Raw genomic sequence first — 17,945 nt, 5'->3', positions numbered from 1 at the left:
TTCTTTGAGTTTTGGAGGCTATCCTTAGGACAATTTTTTTTCCTCAGACATTTTCACCTTATTTACACAGTAAGTAATTATATAAGTATCCATTGTCATCATTTGGCAACAATTCAGAAATATGGGGACATTTTTCTCAACTAGGTAAACAAGAGGTAAATTAATCCGCAAGTTAAAAGATTGCCCTTTTCTGGTTGGCCCATCCACCAAGCTGGTCTTTGGCTAATCCAGATAACCTTAGCTCTAAGGCACATTACCCTTTACTGAGATTTGTCCCTAGTATAGATCTTGTCTTCTATTAAGTTTTGATTTCTGGAGAAAAAGAGAATAGTGAGTCCCCTGCCACATTATTCACAACAACAGGCTAGATTATGAAAAGCAGCTCCAATTAAAAAATCATGAAAGCTGTGATAAATAGATCCCAGATTCAAATGCTATAATTCTATCTTGAAATTAGCAAGGTCCATTGCTCAGTCAGAGGCAACACAAAAATGCATTGCTTAGGTCAGAACTTGAATTGTATCTTACATATACCAGCAACAATGGATGTATCTTACCATGCGGAATGATTATCTGGAAAGGCCGGCTGGGACTTTTTAGATTCCATAGAGTTAAACTGCCATCAGAATGACTGCACATAAATTGCTTCCCTTCATGATGCCATCCAATTGAGTGAATAGCCTAAACAGAACAATAAATTCCAAAGAGAATCTTGAGCTCCCAGAAATAATGATATCCTCTTTTCTTTATTGTTGAGAATACATATAATGGCCATGCCTATTGAGACCACCTCTAGAGAAATCAAATTTATGTAGAATGAATTCACCAAGGTTTAACACCAGGAACATGAAAAGTGATAAATGCTCAGGGTCTAATTAACTTATTAAGCCCCCTTGAAGAGCAAGAATACATGAGGGAATGGGTAGGAAAAAACAAAAGAAGCTTCTTCAAAACTTCCTTCATTCTTTTGGGTTTCTAATTAAATGTGAATACTTTCACCATCCTCCTTCTCCTACTCTGGTTCTAAGTGGGGAAATCAGGGAACAATGACTTTAAGTAACAGGAAGTTACTAAAAGTCTGGAAGAAAAAATCTAATAGCAAGAACAATTTGATAAAGGAACCAATTTCTCCTTCACTGTTCAAGCAAAATCTTGATAGCTACCAGTGATAAATTAGATTCTTGCACTCAGTCAACCATCTATAGCCCCTTCCATTTTTATTATTTAGATTAACCACTGAATTCTACAATTTTCTCTTAGAGCTAAATCCCACTGAGCTCAATTGCATTTAAATATATAAAAAGAAATTTTTAGAGTTCAGTTCTTTGCATAACTGTTCAATAACTGTTCATCTTCACCCATATTTTCAATAAATCACTAGAGATGTGTTATGTTCCTTCTTGCTTCAAACGCTCTACCATCATCCCAGTGCCAAAGAAGCCCACCATCAAGGAACTGAATGACTACAGACCAGTTGCTTTAACATCTGTAGTCATGAAAACCTTTGAAAGGCTAGTGCTTTCCTACCTGAAAACCATAACGGATCCGTTGTTAGACCCCTTGCAATTTGCATACCGAGCAAATAGATCAACAGATGATGCTGTTAATATGGCTCTGCACTACATCCTACAACATCTTGAGTCTCCAAAGACCTATGCAAGGGTCCTTTTTGTAGACTTTAGTTCAGCATTCAATACCATCATTCCAGACATTCTCCTAACTAAGCTAAACCAGCTACAGGTACTGGAACAGGCTTGTAAGTGGATCACAAGCTTCCTAACAAACAGGAAGCAGCAGGTGAAGCTAAGCAAGATCACATCAAATACCTGTACAATTAGCACAGGGGCCCCCCAAGGCTGTGTGCTCTCCCCACTTCTCTCTGTATACCAATGACTGCATCTCCAATGATCCATCAGTTAAGCTACTGAAGTTCGCAGATGACACAACAGTGATTGGTCTCATTCGAGACAATGACGAATCCGCATATAGACGAGAGGTCAAACGACTAGCCTTGTGGTGCAACCAAAACAATCTGGAACTGAACACACTCAAAACCGTAGAAATGGTGGTAGACTTTAGGAAAAACCCTTCCATACTTCCACCTCTCACAATACTTGACAACACAGTATCAACAGTAGAAACCTTCAAATTTCTGGGTTCTATCATATCGCAAGATCTCAAATGGACAGCTAACATCAAAAACATCATTAAAAAAGGACAACAAAGAATGTTCTTTCTGCGCCAACTCAGTAAGCTCAAACTGCCCAAGGAGCTGCTGATCCAATTCTACAGAGGAATTATTGAGTCTGTCATTTGCACCTCTATAACTGTCTGGTTCGGTTCTGCAACCCAACAAGAAAAACACAGACTTCAGAGGATAATTAGAACTGCAGAAAAAATAATTGCTACCAACTTGCCTTCCATTGAGGACCTGTATACTGCACGAATCAAGAAGAGGGCCGTGAAAATATTTGCAGATCCCTCGCATCCTGGACATAAACTGTTTCAACTCCTACCCTCAAAACGACGCTATAGAGCACTGCACACCAGAACAACTAGACACAAGAACAGTTTTTTCCCGAAGGCCATCACTCTGCTAAACAAATAATTCCCTCAACACTGTCAGACTATTTACTGAATCTGCACTACTATTAATCTTCTCATAGTTCCCATCACCAATCTCTTTCCACTTATGACTGTATGACTATAGCTTGTTGCTGGCAATCCTTATGATTTATATTGATATATTGATCATCAATTGTGTTGTAAATGTTGTACCTTGATGAACGTATCTTTTCTTTTATGTACACTGAGAGCATATGCACCAAGACAAATTCCTTGTGTGTCCAATCACACTTGGCCAATAAAAATTCTATTTCTATTTCTATTTCTAAAGATAAGTGCAGAGAGCAGGACAGCAGATTTGGTATTTGTGATTAAGGTTAAAGCTTAATAGTTTTAAATCACTCAGTAAATCATCATGCAACAAACAAATCATTGAATCATAGTTGGAAGAGATCTAAGAGGTCAAGTCCAGTCCACTAAACACTAACATGATTCACTACCCTATCCCTACTAGATGACTATCCACTTGATTGAAAGCCTCAGTGAAGAAGCCAGTTCATGTGGTAATCATTTCCACTAATGAACAGCTCTTACTGTCATCAATTCTTCCTAACATCTAATCTCTATGTTTAAAGTTTAATTCCATCAGTTCTTGGTTTATGCCCTAGGCCCATGATGGAGAACCTATGGCACACGTGTCAGAGGTGGCACGCAGAGCCCTCTCTGCGGGCATGCACACCATCGCCAGCTGCTTTCCTGGTTTCCAGTGCACCAGCTGGTCTTTGCAGGCACCAGAGCACCAGAAAATGGCTCAAAAAATGGCCAAAATACAGGCCATTTTTGGGTTGTTTTCCAGGCCATTATTAGGGCCATTTTTGGCCTGGAAGAGAACCAAAACACAAGCATGCATGTGCCGGCCAGCTGGTCTTTGTGTTTCCAGCACTCCGGCACACACACATGCACATGCGTTCCGGTTTTGCCACTCGGTGCCGAAAAAGTTTGCCATCACTGTACTAAGGCCTTTAGGTATGGCACTCAGTGTGTCATACACTCAATACTATTCTTTCAACTGTATGTGTTCCCAGATTGTCATGATTTTCATCATCATCAACAACAGTATTCTATTGGTGTGTTCCCAATTTCATTCCTGTACATCGCTTGCAATGTATACCTGGCTTATACAGAAATTATAACCAAAGAAAACAAGATTTGGGTCTGGAGACTCCAATTATCGATTTCTAAAACAAAACTATATGAAATCATTACATTAAATGTAATCATTAAAAAATATTAATATGGTTATTGAGCCAAGGATTGTACTGACCACATTTGGTATAAACTGGGAATTTTCTTTGAGTGTTGTTTAATAATGAAAAAAACCCCACTATTATCAACCCATTTAAGGCTTTTAATATGCCTTTTTTTGTATTAAACCAAACCAGAACAAAACCAGAGATGTAGACTTCATTACTCTATTTTTAAAAAAGCAAGTTGATTCATTTGGCTCTAGCCATTTCAGCAATTTATTAAGCGAAGGGTTGACAGGGGACATGGTATCTGTTTTCAAACAGTTGAAGAGTGAACATACTGCAAAGGATTCAGACTTATTCTCACGTGTGCCTAGGGCAGTGTTGGCGAACCTTTCGGCCCCGAGTGCCGAAATGGCAACACACACATGCGCGTGCTGAAAACTGGAAGAGTAGCCATCCAGTGTGCATGCGCGTGCCGGCCACCTGGTCTTCTGGTTTCTGGCGTGCATGTGCGCACAAAGGCCAGCTGGCCGGTGTGCATGCACGCGGCGGAAACCGTAAGAGCAGCCGCTTGGTGTGCACACGAGTGCAGGGAAGATGATCTTTGCATGCACTCCAGAAACCAGAAGACCAGGTGGCCAGTGTGCATGCGTGCACCAGAAACCGGAAGATCATCTTCCCAGTGCATGCATGAGCACCAGGTGGCTGTTCTTCCAGTTTCCCGCACTCCCTTGCGTGTGAAGGCTGGTATGCCGGAACCAGAAGAACAACAGGTGACAGTTTGCGTGCCCAGAGAGATGGCTCTGCATGCCACTTCTGGCATGAGAGCCATAGGTTCACCATCACAGTTGTAGGTAAATCTACTTCAGATTCAAGAAGAATTTCATAATACTGTATTTAACATACTGTTGTGGCTCCGGCCTTCGGGCCAGGCCTCCTGGAACCGGATGACTCAGAGAGTGAGGAGGAGGAGCTGGCAAGACCTCCTTCCCCCCCTGGATCTTCCTCCTCCCTGGCACCATCTCAGATTCCAGCTGCAGGCCAGGAGGAGGAGGAGGAGGTGACAAGGCCTCTTTCCCCTGACCCCTCCTCCTCCCTGGCAACGTCCCAAGAACCAGCTACTGAGGATCAATCTTGGCTTGATACGAAACAGCGACGCTGAGAGAAGCGTGCGCAGCAGAGGAAGGGGTGGGGCAGGCCCAGGGAGTGCTGAGTCATGAAGCCACACCCCACAGGGGATAAAAGCAGGGAGAGTGCTCCATAGGCCCTTGTGTCGGACAAAGTTACGGACTACTGGCTATGTGACTGCTTTGGACTGAAGGCTGGGATTACTCGTGAGTACTTTAGATCATCCTGCAGACTCCTGGTTGCCCTGGCAACGATCTGTCGGCACGCTGCTAAGTGATAAGGACTTGGCTGTCACATGAAGGAACGTTGCCAGAACTTTTGTTGCCAGAAGGAACCCAGCCAAGTGTAAATAAATTGCTGGCAGACCGCCTCGGCTGGTGTATTGTTTTGGGAAGGAATGGAGGGGACAGAACACACACACACACACACACATACACATGTGTGTGTGTGTGTGTATGTGTGTGTGTGTGTGTGTGTGTGTGTGTGTACTTTGAGGTTTTCGCGGGTGTTTGTATGTAGGTCTTTGGTTATTCGTGTTTTCTCCCACGTAAAATTGGAAGTCTCTTGGCGATGTTTCAACGAAGTCTCATTCATCATCTTCAGGCTGGTGTTTACAGCTTCGTGCTTCTAGGAGCGATGTGTGATCGCAGCTGTTTCTTCCTTTTAACTGCTAGTGGGGGTTTGAACTGACTGGTTGGGAACTTGGCTGTGTTCTGATTGGGTGGAGGTGTGTTCTGATTGGTTGGGGGTTTGGCTGTGTTCTGATTGGATGGTGGGGTTGGCTGTGCTCTGATTGGATGGGGGGGTGTTCTGCTTGGGTGGGGGGCTTGGTTGTGCTCAGATTAGTCTGAGTTGCAGGGGGATTTGAGTTGGTGAGCTGAATTGCTGTTGTTTGGCTTCGCGTTCGTGGTCATGCTACATCTTCATGGTGGGTGTCAGTCTGCTGCATGTATGGATTGGAGGGGTTTGAAATGGCTAGTGATGCAGCTGCGGTCTGGCTTCTGGTCTGTGGTCGTGCTTCATTATCGATGTGGATTTGAGTCTGCTTTCCGCGTGGATGTGTGATGGTGACATGCTGTGTGGCACTCGTGAGTGTGGGTCTTGCATCATTCTTCATGTTAGGGACTCATTTGTCAATAAGGGCAGGTTTCCAAATGGCTGGTAGGTGGGAGGTATCATCTTGTTTATTCATGCTGTGTGGGCGTTTTTTTATCTTGATGGCTTCTCTGATTATTCTGTTGTTAAAGTGTTCAGTTTTGGCGATAGTTATGGTATTTTTAAAGTCACTTTTATGTCCTGTGGCTTTAAGGTGTTGGACCAGGGAAGAAGTTGGTTCCTCTTTTCTGACTGAGTTCTTATGTTCTTCAATGCGTGCACTTATTCTTCTGTTGGTTTGTCTGATGTATGTGGTGCTGCAGGCGGTACATGGGATTTCATATACTCCTTGATTTTCGAACTCAATTTTGTCTTTGGGGTTTCTTAGGATGGTGGATATTTTTTGGTTTGTGCAGCTGTCTTGATGTTGTGTTTGTGGAGGATCTTGTTAATTCTGTCTGTAGTACCTTTTATATATGGGAGGGGGGCTTTGCCATTTTCTTGTTCTCTGTCTTGGATTTTAGTGGGGGTTTCTTTATGGATTAGTTACCACAGGTACTAAGTACAGGTATTACTACTTAGGTACCACAGACAGAATCAATATATATATTTATTTGTTCTAACCTGTTGACACACCAATTTGCATTACAAATCTTTAAAAATTCATATTAATTTTCAGGTGCTAATTCTTACTGTAAATAATTAAAAACATTTTATATATAGATTTTCTTAACACATATATGTTTATCAGACAATTTTAATTAGTATGGCTTTTTTATGCTACCTTCTCTAACTTTCTATGGAATTTCCTATATAAACAAGTCACAAAATCTGGAGAAGAAAAATTTAATAATAGTCCAGTTGGTACAATATTCCAGGAAATAAGAATTAGAGTGCTTTATCTTAAAAAGGAATGCTAATTTCTTTCTTATCGTCATATTACTGTATATAATAAGTGGACCTGGTTTCACACATTAATAAACTTTAGCTCTAAAGTATTTAAAATCTGAGATAATATTAAATAAATATTTATTCAATATCTCATTCTTCTTTTAAAGAGCACAGAGCTTAGATATGTGATTATTCAATTTTCTTCTTGAGAAGATGGCTATGACTAGGTTGGAAGCAAATGCCTTGTAGGAACTGGCTCTCCTAAAGTAACATGGCAATGTGGTTTTAATAAATTGAATAGAGGAAGATAGCAAGCATAACACAATTATGGCTGATCTTGATTATCTCATGTACATCTGAACTTTGCACTTTTATTTCTTTTTGCTGCCATCCATTCAGTATGCATCATGTCTGAGGCAAATGGAAGACATTAATTAATCATTGTATATATTTTAGAAACCAGAAAACTGTACATGTGCTTTAATAAAAAACTGAAATAGCTTACCTCATCGTAATATGCTCTTAAATCTGCTCTTTTTGATCTCAAATCCCATAATACTATGGTCCCATTTTCATAACCTATTAATAACTGAGGAAGAGGGAGGGGAAAGAAAACACAATCAAATTATCAGATTAATATGTGTTAAGAATATTTATTGTAAAGCACATGCAGCTAAATGTAACATATGCAATAATACGTCAGGGAAATGTGTAGCCAGTGTCCAAATGGAATCAGAGATGCTGATATCACTCAGTTTTATATAAATAAATATATTTACAGTAAACAAAATATGCAAACAGAAGCATCATCAGGTAAATCAACAGAATAGATAGTACCTCCTTCAACAGTAGTACCTGTGAGAGGAATTCTAGTAGAGCACTACTTAAATATGAGCCAGCAATGTGCTGCAGCTGCCAAAAGCCGATGCAATCCTAGGTTGCATCAACAGAGGGACAACATCAAGATCATGAGAAGTGCTAGCACTACTCTATACTGCAGTAGTAAGGCCACACTCAGAATACTGCGTCCAATTCTGGTTACCACAATACAAAAAAGATGCTGAGACCCAAGATAATATGCAGAGAAAAGCAACGAAAATGATAAGAAGACTGGAGGCTAAAGCATATGATGGGCTAAAGGAGCTGGGTATGTTTAGCCTAATAAAGAGCAGGCTTAGGCGTGACGTGATAGCTGTCTACCAATACTTGAAGGTTGTCACAGGGAAAAGGGGGTCAATTTATTCCCCAAAACAACCATACCTTAGATTGCCCCTCATATTCCCTAACATTTTCCCTGTCCTGAAACCACTTGCCATTCCATTTCCCACCAGCTTTATTGCCTGGATATCTTCCACATTTCCTTCTATTCCTCCCCTCCAATGCTGCCTTTCTCTCCCATTCTTATCTAGGTCTTCTTTCACTTTGCTTTCCATTTTCTCCATCTGTGTTCTTAAATGCTTAGTCACTTCTCCTTCACTGCATCTCTGCCTTTCTGCTTGGCTGCTCCTCTTTTGCATCACCCTGGCTGCTTGGCACTCTTTCCTCTTCCTCTACCTGATTTTTCCCAGCATATTCTGTCTCTTCAACTTCCTACAATTCTCACCCAAGCTTTTCCAGACAGCTCACCACTATTCTCCAGCTTCCCTGTGCTGAATTCTCTCTTCCTTTTCTGCTGAGATATTGAAACTTCTCCAGGAGAGAGGGATAATTTGTTTCTTTAGCAAAGCCTTCTCTGCTAATTAGAAGAAACTCCGCATCTCCCCTACTTCTGGAACAGATGGAAGAAGCAACATTTGTCCTTGGTAGGGAAGACGATGAAATGATCTTACTGCTGTATTAATTGGGAAAAACTAAGCTTTTTATAATGCTATTATAATTACTAAATATAACAAAAATGTATTAAAGTAAATAAGAATATGCATAAAAACAAAGCAATATGATATTAAAATAATTAACAGAATAAAAGTGGTGCCCATGCCCCAGCAAGCCTATATCTCCCACCCAGATCCCATGACAAAAATAGGATTCTGTAGTGAATATACATGTATGTATGTATGTTATGTATGTATATATGTATGTTCTAATGGATTTTAGCACACCATTCCAAAACTTAATACACCATCAGATTACAGTCCTCTTAAAATTATTCTAAGTGTAAAGATAAATTTAAAAAGAAGGGAACTGTCTTTCCTCCCCTAACTAACTTAATGCAGCTGAATGAGTCACTGAACAGTGAAAAGTTCAAAGAGGCATAGTAATTCAAAATTAGCTAGGCAGCAGTCTTTGTCCGCTGACCTGTGTTTACTCTCAGGAATCAATCTAACTAGCCACCTGCAAGAGGAGCATAAGAGTCAATCTATCTAGGACAAGATATTTCGAAATGAATCCTAAAAGGCAATGGCAGATTCCAAGAATCTGTGATTGGGAAGGCATACAAATCCTGTAATAGCATACAACTTTTTAGTGGTATGAAGTATTCAGATCTAAATTGGCAAGGATGCCTCAGAACTTTCAAGATTTCTCATTCTTTCAGTTTGGTATCCATCATGAAATTGATGTAGTCTGGTTCTTGGTTTAATAAGTCTTTGATTGGGAGTACTCTGATCCACCATTTTAGCTAAGCTTTAGAAAGGACCGTGAGTACAGGATATTGATTAGATGAAACATCTATTTGCAAATCCAGGAGATACCCAGATTTTTCTCAAGTTTAGAATTTGAATATGATCTAAATATGAAGAGATACTTAATTATTGCCACAGTTTTCAAATGCTTTTATGGATACTTTGTATGGAGAATTCAAGGTATCTTTAATGATTGAATGGCTTAGCTGAACAGATGGTTTTTAGTAGGTGGTAATGGAGCAGTTTCTGGTGTGACCTGGGCTTCCTGGTGCCATCTTGGCTTGCTAAGTTTAGGCATCCAGCTCATGGAAATGATAGGCCAAAAAGAAGCCTGTTTTGTTTGAAAAATCAGTTAGTTGACTTTTTTCATGGTAATTTTCTCATCAGCTTCTACTGCTGCAGAATTCAGGGATTCACTTATCTCCTTAAGTATATCTACTTAAACAAATAGTTTTCTTTCAGATGTTTTGCCTTTGCTTTTCATTAGTTATGGAGCTGAAACAAGTTATTTTTACTAGTTATGAAGCTAAAAATATATCTACCAAGGAAGACAGAGATGCAAAGTTCTGGTCTTCCTTCTTTAATTGGTCTGGCATTCTTGGATTATCTCCAGGGTAGCCCAGAGCCCAGTTTACTTTTCTCTGGAAGACCACTGGAGCCTGTCTTTCTGACTTTGGAGAGGCAGCATCTCTGATCTGACTGACATTTTGCTCTTAAGGGGAGGTGGAATAAAAATTTAAATCAATATTTATATTGAAGCATATTATAATATTTTATTCATCAATTAAACAGCACTGCATTAAGCAAAACAAAATAAACTGATTGAAAATACATATTTTTAATAGATAGTGAACCAACAGCCTATTTACAAAATATTTCTATCTACATTGCACAGTTCAGAAGTATTTACTGTATTTGTATGTTCAGGTCAGTAAAATTTCTGTTTATTAAAAATTTGTTTAACCTTACCCAAAAGGAGTATACATTATTTTTTCTCCATAATATTGTATTGCCTATAGCATTACATACTTTTTATGGATGCTGATGTGTTTAAATTGCCCAATTAACTGTAGCAAAAGGGCAAAAACTGCTAAAACAAAAATACTGAGAAATACTTGTGTTGTTACTCACTTTCCCTTCATCTCTTGGGCTATCGCTTAGATGTACAACAGGCCCAGGGTGAGTCTTTGTTGATCTGCAAATCAAAATTGAGACTATAAAAAGCAAGTACAATTTATTATTGTTTTGTAAACCAAGCAGATAATTTTAGAGGACGTCAAGTAAGAAGCCATTCAGCTATTACATAAACTGAATATGATCCTACTTTCAGTGAGAAAATAGGAAATATGCTCATTAAAATGATTAGAGAATAGGGAGAGAGAAACAGGATCCAGGAAGAGAGTAGAGGTCTTTGAATATCTATTTCAATCTACTTGATGAGGAACTAATGAATGCTCCACTAATATGACTTTTTAATGAATTCTATACCCATTTAATTTTTATACTTAATTAAGCTTGCTAAACAGAATGATGTGTAGTACTTTGTTAAATATTTTGCTAAAGACACAATTTACAGAGTTCCAAGTCTATTAAGGAAACAAGTCAATAAAAATGGATAACTATGAGCATATTTTTGCTCATAGAAAATATTTTAATGATCGACTTTGGAATTGTCCTAGTATTAAATATATTAAAGAATTTCTATCAATCTTAAACTTTCATTCTTCACAACTGCCTGATGTAGAGGACTGGACCAAAATAGGAATTAAGTGAAACTAATTTCTCATGTTTTCACTGGTGTTTGCATAGGATTGTGCTTATGAATATTTCAATTATATAAATGCTTAAAAAAATTAACTGACGTCCAAAAGAATCCTACAACTACAGTAAATGTTTTATAAAATAGTGATCTTTTTAAGTTAGGAGAAAAGACTTCTTTAACAAGCTAGAAATAGGGCTGATTCAGAGGTTGCACAATATATTCCCAAGCAACTTAACTTTAAAAAATTCACATACTTAAACAGTTCACATAGGCCAAAAATGACTGTGGCTGTGGATTAAGGGAGTTAGAGTCAAAAACAGCTGAAGGATGCTAAATTATAAAAGGCTGCTCTAAGCACAAGTAAACCTAGAAAGAGGGATTCCAATAAAGCAATTATCCAGAAATGAGCAACCAAAATCTTTCATCTCAAGTCTGTATGATACTCATGCTCCTGCAGCTGTAAGCATCCAACAACAACCCTTTGAGGTGAGTTCAGCTGAGACAAAGTGACTGGCCCAAAGGCGGCACTAGAACTCAGTCTCCTAGTTCCAAGCCTGGTTCCTCAACCACTAGGCCAAACAGCTGGCATGCCTCTGCTTGATGGGTTTGGTGCAAGACAAAGGGTTGTAATTCTATCTGCTATTTACCTAAGATGGCGCCGACGAAGGCTGCCTCGGTGAAATGCTCTCTAATTGTTTCTTTATTTCTAATTGTTCTCTGTGACTCACTACGGATTTCCTACTCACGAGACCATCTGCTAAAAATTAAGGAACATTTCTTTAAGGAGCAGCTTTCTTTAATCTCACCCCCGCCTGTCTTTACAAACACGGAGGAGATTCTAACACAGGAGGAGGCAATTCCCACGGAGCCATGGATTACTAAAAAAACCAAACGACGGAAACGAAGGAAACGAGGTAAACGATCTGGGATCTTAATCAAGCTAAGAACTGCACTAAAACTCCTCTGCCTTCAATTTTCCTAACAAATATCGCTCACTTGCAAATAAGATGGATGAAATACTCCTCTTAAACAAATACTATTCTGATTTTCGCAATTCAGCAGTCCTATGCTTCTCTGAAACCTGGTTAAATGAATCAATTGAAAATAGCAGCCTGAACATTCCAGGATTTCAAATTGAACGATCAGACAGGATTCCAGAAACATCTGGTAAAAAGAAAGGAGGAGGCTTATGCCTATATATTAATTCAACCTGGTGTCAAGATTTTAACATAATTTACAAATTCTGTGACAACAATTTAGAGACTCTAATTATCAACTGCAAACCTTACTATTTGCCTCGTGAATTTTCCTCATTTCTTCTAATTGCTGTTTATGTCCCACCACAAGCCTGTGTAAACGAGGCATTACGAACTCTAGCTGACCAAATCATGGAGGCTGAAGCCAAACACCCTGATTCACTGGCCATTGTTTTGGGAGATCTAAACAAGGCAAACTTAAGGAAAGAACTACCAAAATACTTTCAGCATGTCAATTGTCCCACCAGAGGCAAGAATACTCTAGACCACTGCTACACAACACTAAAAGATGCCTATCGGTCTTTACCACGTGCAGCTGTAGGACACTCTGATCATTGCATGATTCACCTTGTACCTGCTTACAGGCAAAGACTTAAAGCCATAAAACCAATAATTAAATCAGTGAAAACCTGGACGGAGGAATCAGAATTAAAGCTACAGGCATGTTTTGACTGCACTGATTGGAATATTTTTAAAGATACCTCTGCAGACCTGGATGAACTCACAGATACTGTAACATCATATGTCAGCTTCTGTGAAGACCTATGTGTACCTACAAGGAACTTGCGAATACACAGTAATAACAAACCTTGGTTTACACCTAAACGTAAGCAGCTCCAAAGAGGAAGCCTACAGAAAAGGTGATAAAATGCTGTACAATCAGGCCAGAAATGCACTAACAAGGAGATAAGAGCAGCAAAAGAAGCTACTCTGAAAAGCTAAAGAATCAATTTTCAGCAAATGAACCAGCAAACATGTGGAAAACTCTTAAAAATATCACCGGCTATGGCAAACCTCCTTCCCAGGCTGAAGGTAATCAACAACTGGCAGATGACCTGAATGAGTTTTACTGCAGGTTTGAAAGGAAACTACAACCACCTATCTCCACAACCCCCATCTCAGACACACCAACAACAGCCAAGCCTCCTACAACTGACCCCATTTCATTGGGTTCACAACCCCTAGTGATCACAGAAAAGGAAGTGCAGGACCTATTTCACAGACAAAAGCCAGGAAAAGCTCCAGGCCCAGACAAGATAACTCCTTCTTGCTTAAAAGTCTGTGCTGACCAATTGGCCCCCATCTTCACCCATATTTTCAATAAATCACTAGAGATGTGCTATGTTCCTTCTTGCTTCAAACGCTCTACCATCATCCCAGTGCCGAAGAAGCCCACCATCAAGGAACTGAATGACTACAGACCAGTTGCTCTAACATCTGTAGTCATGAAAACCTTTGAAAGGCTAGTGCTTTCCTACCTGAAAACCATCACGAATCCGCTCTTAGACCCCTTGCAATTTGCATACCGAGCAAATAGATCAACAGATGATGCTGTTAATATGGCTCTGCACTACATCCTACAACATCTTGAGTCTCCAAAGACCTATGCAAGGGTCCTTTTGTAGACTTTAGTTCAGCATTCAATACCATCATTCCAGACATTCTTCTAACTAAGCTAAACCAGCTACAGGTACGGAACAGACTTGTAAGTGGATCACAAGCTTCCTAACAAACAGGAAGCAGCAGGTGAAGCTAAGCAAGATCACATCAAATACCTGTACAATTAGCACAGGGGCCCCCAAGGCTGTGTGCTCTCCCACTTCTCTTCTCTCTGTATACCAATGACTGCATCTCCAATGATCCATTTGTTAAGCTACTGAAGTTCGCAGATGACACAACAGTGATTGGTCTCATTCGAGACAATGACGAATCCGCATATAGGCGAGAGGTCGAACGACTAGCCTTGTGGTGCAACCAAAACAATCTGGAACTGAACACACTCAAAACCGTAGAAATGGTGGTAGACTTTAGGAAAAACCCTTCCATACTTCCACCTCTCACAATACTTGACAACACAGTATCAACAGTAGAAACCTTCAAATTTCTGGGTTCTATCATATCAAGATCTCAAATGGACAGCTAACATCAAAACATCATTAAAAAGGACAACAAAGAATGTTCTTTCTCGCCAACTCAGTAAGCTCAAACTGCCCAAGGAGCTGCTGATCCAATTCTACAGAGGAATTATTGAGTCTGTCATTTGCACCTCTATAACTGTCTGGTTCGGTTCTGCAACCCAACAAGAAAAACACAGACTTCAGAGGATAATTAGAACTGCAGAAAAATAATTGCTACCAACTTGCCTTCCATTGAGGACCTGTATACTGCACGAATCAAGAAGAGGGCCGTGAAAATATTTGCAGATCCCTCGCATCCTGGACATAAACTGTTTCAACTCCTACCCTCAAAGCAGCTATAGAGCACTGCACACCAGAACAACTAGACACAAGAACAGTTTTTCCCGAAGGCCATCACTCTGCTAAACAAATAATTCCCTCAACACTGTCAGACTATTTACTGAATCTGCACTACTATTAATCTTCTCATAGTTCCCATCACCAATCTCTTTCCACTTATGACTGTATGACTATAGCTTGTTGCTGGCAATCCTTATGATTTATATTGATATATTGATCATCAATTGTGTTGTAAATGTTGTACCTTGATGAACGTATCTTTTCTTTATGTACACTGAGAGCATATGCACCAAGACAAATTCCTTGTGTGTCCAATCACACTTGGCCAATAAAATTCTATTCTATTCTATTCTATTTTTTTCTGTTTTTAACTTCATCATTTTCCCCCCTATTTCAAATTACACTTTTTCCATCAGAACCACTCCATGGCACTTGCACAGAGCTCAATAGGATTGGGTTCTAAGCATTATTATTAAAATGATGGGCAACCCAGTGCTGAAAGCAAGGCAAGTCTTTTTCTGTGACCTTTGGAAAATGGCTGTCTTGTACACATATATAATGTAATGGATTTTATTTTATTAAGTTATATACATGTGAATCTAAATTCTATAGAATTATAATGTGCACTGTATTTAACCTTGGGATATTGTTCTTTTTTATCCCATCTTTTTATATATATAAAACTCAAGGCAAGAAACATACCTAATGCTCCTGCCCCTCTATTTTTCCCACAACCACCACCCTGAGAAATGGGTTGGGCTGAGAAAGGGGGACTGGGCATGACCCAGCAGTTTCATGCCTAGAAGAGGTCTCAAATTCATTGTCTCTTGATTTCTGGGCCATTTATTTTTTATTATTATTATTATTATTATTATTATTATTATTATTATTATTATTATTATTATTATTATTATTATTATTAAATTTTTATACCGCCCTTCTACCGAAGGACTCAGGGCGGTGCACAGCCAGATAAAATCAACAATCCATGGATACAATACAAATAAAAACAATGCTAAAAAACTTATTAAATTTGGCCCCTAAATTAAAATACATAAACCATAAAATCCCATTTAAAATTACAAATTTTAATTTCTGCACCACACTAGTTTCTCAAGCCAAACTTGATTTTTAAACCAAATCAAACCAAACTTATTGCTCTCATTAATCAATTTCAAAATAGTTAAATAAAATACCTTAGTTACAAATGCACAGTATTTATAGAGACAGCTAACTGTAAGATGCTGACATGAGAACTGAACTATGCAACACATTGAGATGTTTATTCTGCACCTACCACATTGGCATACACAAATGTTAGGAAGACTTCACATGGTCTTCTTCTTCACATGTGGATTTTGGCTTAATTTGAACGTGTGTAAAATTTTAACCACTTATCATAAATCTGGTTGAACCAGCTAGATAACCCCTCTCTATGAGGGTATACATGACTGTCTGAGGAATTCTGGGAATACGATATGAAGCCCACATATCGTAAAGATATGTAAAGGTTGAAAAACACTGTCCTAGATATTGAGCTGAAAGCCTGCTCAAAGTGTACAAAGGCAGAAAATAAATCTGCTCTAGAGAACAGCATGGACTTTTAGATCTAATGATAAAGGATGAAGGCCCAAACCAAAGTGGGCCAGGCTGTTCTAAAGCCTGCCTGTTCAGCTGTTCAGATATTCTCTCCCTCTAGCCTGGCAGCAGTTTTTACCACCGAATTTGGTTGTGGAACTTCTATCCTTGAAAATAGGATAATAAGGGCGAGGTTCTTCTCTTTAGGTATACAAACTAATCTATCAATATAAGTAAAGAGTGTATCCAACAGTTATTGCTCAGAATCAATTCAGGAGGGATTAAATCTCCTCCTTGGGGCTTTTGAAATGTCTGTTGCCTAATTAATTTGTATTTTTCTGAAACTGACTGGTAGCTAATGAGATATCTGGGGCAATGCAAATTTTTTCCACAGACTGCTCTGAGAAATGTTTCTCCTAGATACTTGCAGGCTACAGGAGCCTAGGAAGATGCTGCAAATCTCCAGCAATATGGCTTGCTCTTTAGCTCTTGCTGTTACAATTAATTGTTCCCAAGCAGCTTGCACAGCACGCTTGCTTTGACTGCTCATAAGGATGATAATGCCTCCTCTGGATGATTAGCTTTAAATAAGGGGGGGCGGTTAGGCCCTATAAATGACACTGTGTTTGGTTTCTCTTCCTTTATTTTCCTGCAGGCAAGTAATCCTGATCAGACTAATCCTTTAAACTATGCTGGTTATCACGTTGTTGCTTAATGAAAAAAAAAAATTACTCTCTTTGGCTTGAACTGAATCTGGCTCTTATATTGCCTTTTTTTGGCCAGCTAAATCTTTCACAATACAAAATACGCTTCAGTAACAAACTTTTAGCAAATGGACAGAATTCAAATGTTGAGTCCAGGATGTTGCTCGCATTTGTTGACTATCTTATACCAGACAGTCTGATTTCTCTATCTGTGAATATCCCTGTCTGCTGAATAAAGATCCATATTTTAATGGAAGCTGCTCACAGCCTCAATAACAAGCAACTATAAAAATTCATCAGCCGGTTTAAAAGTTCCCAGGAGAAGGCATATAATTCATAGTGCTTATTTTGGACCCAGACCAAAAAGGAATTTCTTTGGACTATCTAACAGGCTCCTTGAAACTAACTCCTATCCACTAGCAGCTCCATTTTAAGAGAGAGATTTATTTTTGCATGTAAAAAGCTCCTGAAAAATTGCATTAGGGCTAGGAGAAATAAATGTAAGACTATGGGAACCAAATTTGAAGCTCATGTCTATAAGTGCACTTGATGAGCTACATCCCTTATATTTTAAATTTAACAGCAGGAAATGCATAACAACAGGGAGTGGGCTGAACCTTTGAAGGATATGTGTGGGCTGCTCTATGTCACACTGTTTTTTTCTCTGAGACAAATACATGCAAGTCTTAACAGATGCTACTGAAGATAGAATTGTGTGGGGTAATTGCCTGAGTTGTCTCCAGAAATCTCCTTCAAATAATCTGGTCTTGAAATAATTGAATAATTAACACTAACTTCTTTTAGAAGACCCACACATTTGATCCCATACTTATGTGG

The 17,945-nt window shown here is 39.1% G+C and overlaps 1 protein-coding gene across 1 annotated transcript in view; it reads right to left on the bottom strand.

The window, feature by feature from the left end:
* Positions 1 to 17,945, bottom strand: part of STXBP5L (syntaxin binding protein 5L) — a 93,139-nt gene that overhangs the window by 49,554 nt on the left and 25,640 nt on the right. The window contains exons 6-8 of the mRNA XM_058171227.1: positions 10,682 to 10,745; positions 7,435 to 7,518; positions 558 to 681 (exon numbers count right to left, since the gene is read on the bottom strand). Of these exons, the coding sequence (XP_058027210.1) occupies positions 558 to 681; positions 7,435 to 7,518; positions 10,682 to 10,745 (272 nt within the window). The remainder of the gene's footprint in view (positions 1 to 557; positions 682 to 7,434; positions 7,519 to 10,681; positions 10,746 to 17,945) is intronic.

The sequence above is a fragment of the Ahaetulla prasina genome, chromosome 2 (assembly GCF_028640845.1).
Source record: "Ahaetulla prasina isolate Xishuangbanna chromosome 2, ASM2864084v1, whole genome shotgun sequence".
Taxonomy (NCBI): domain Eukaryota; kingdom Metazoa; phylum Chordata; class Lepidosauria; order Squamata; family Colubridae; genus Ahaetulla; species Ahaetulla prasina.
This window is presented reverse-complemented; position numbering and strand designations above follow the sequence as displayed.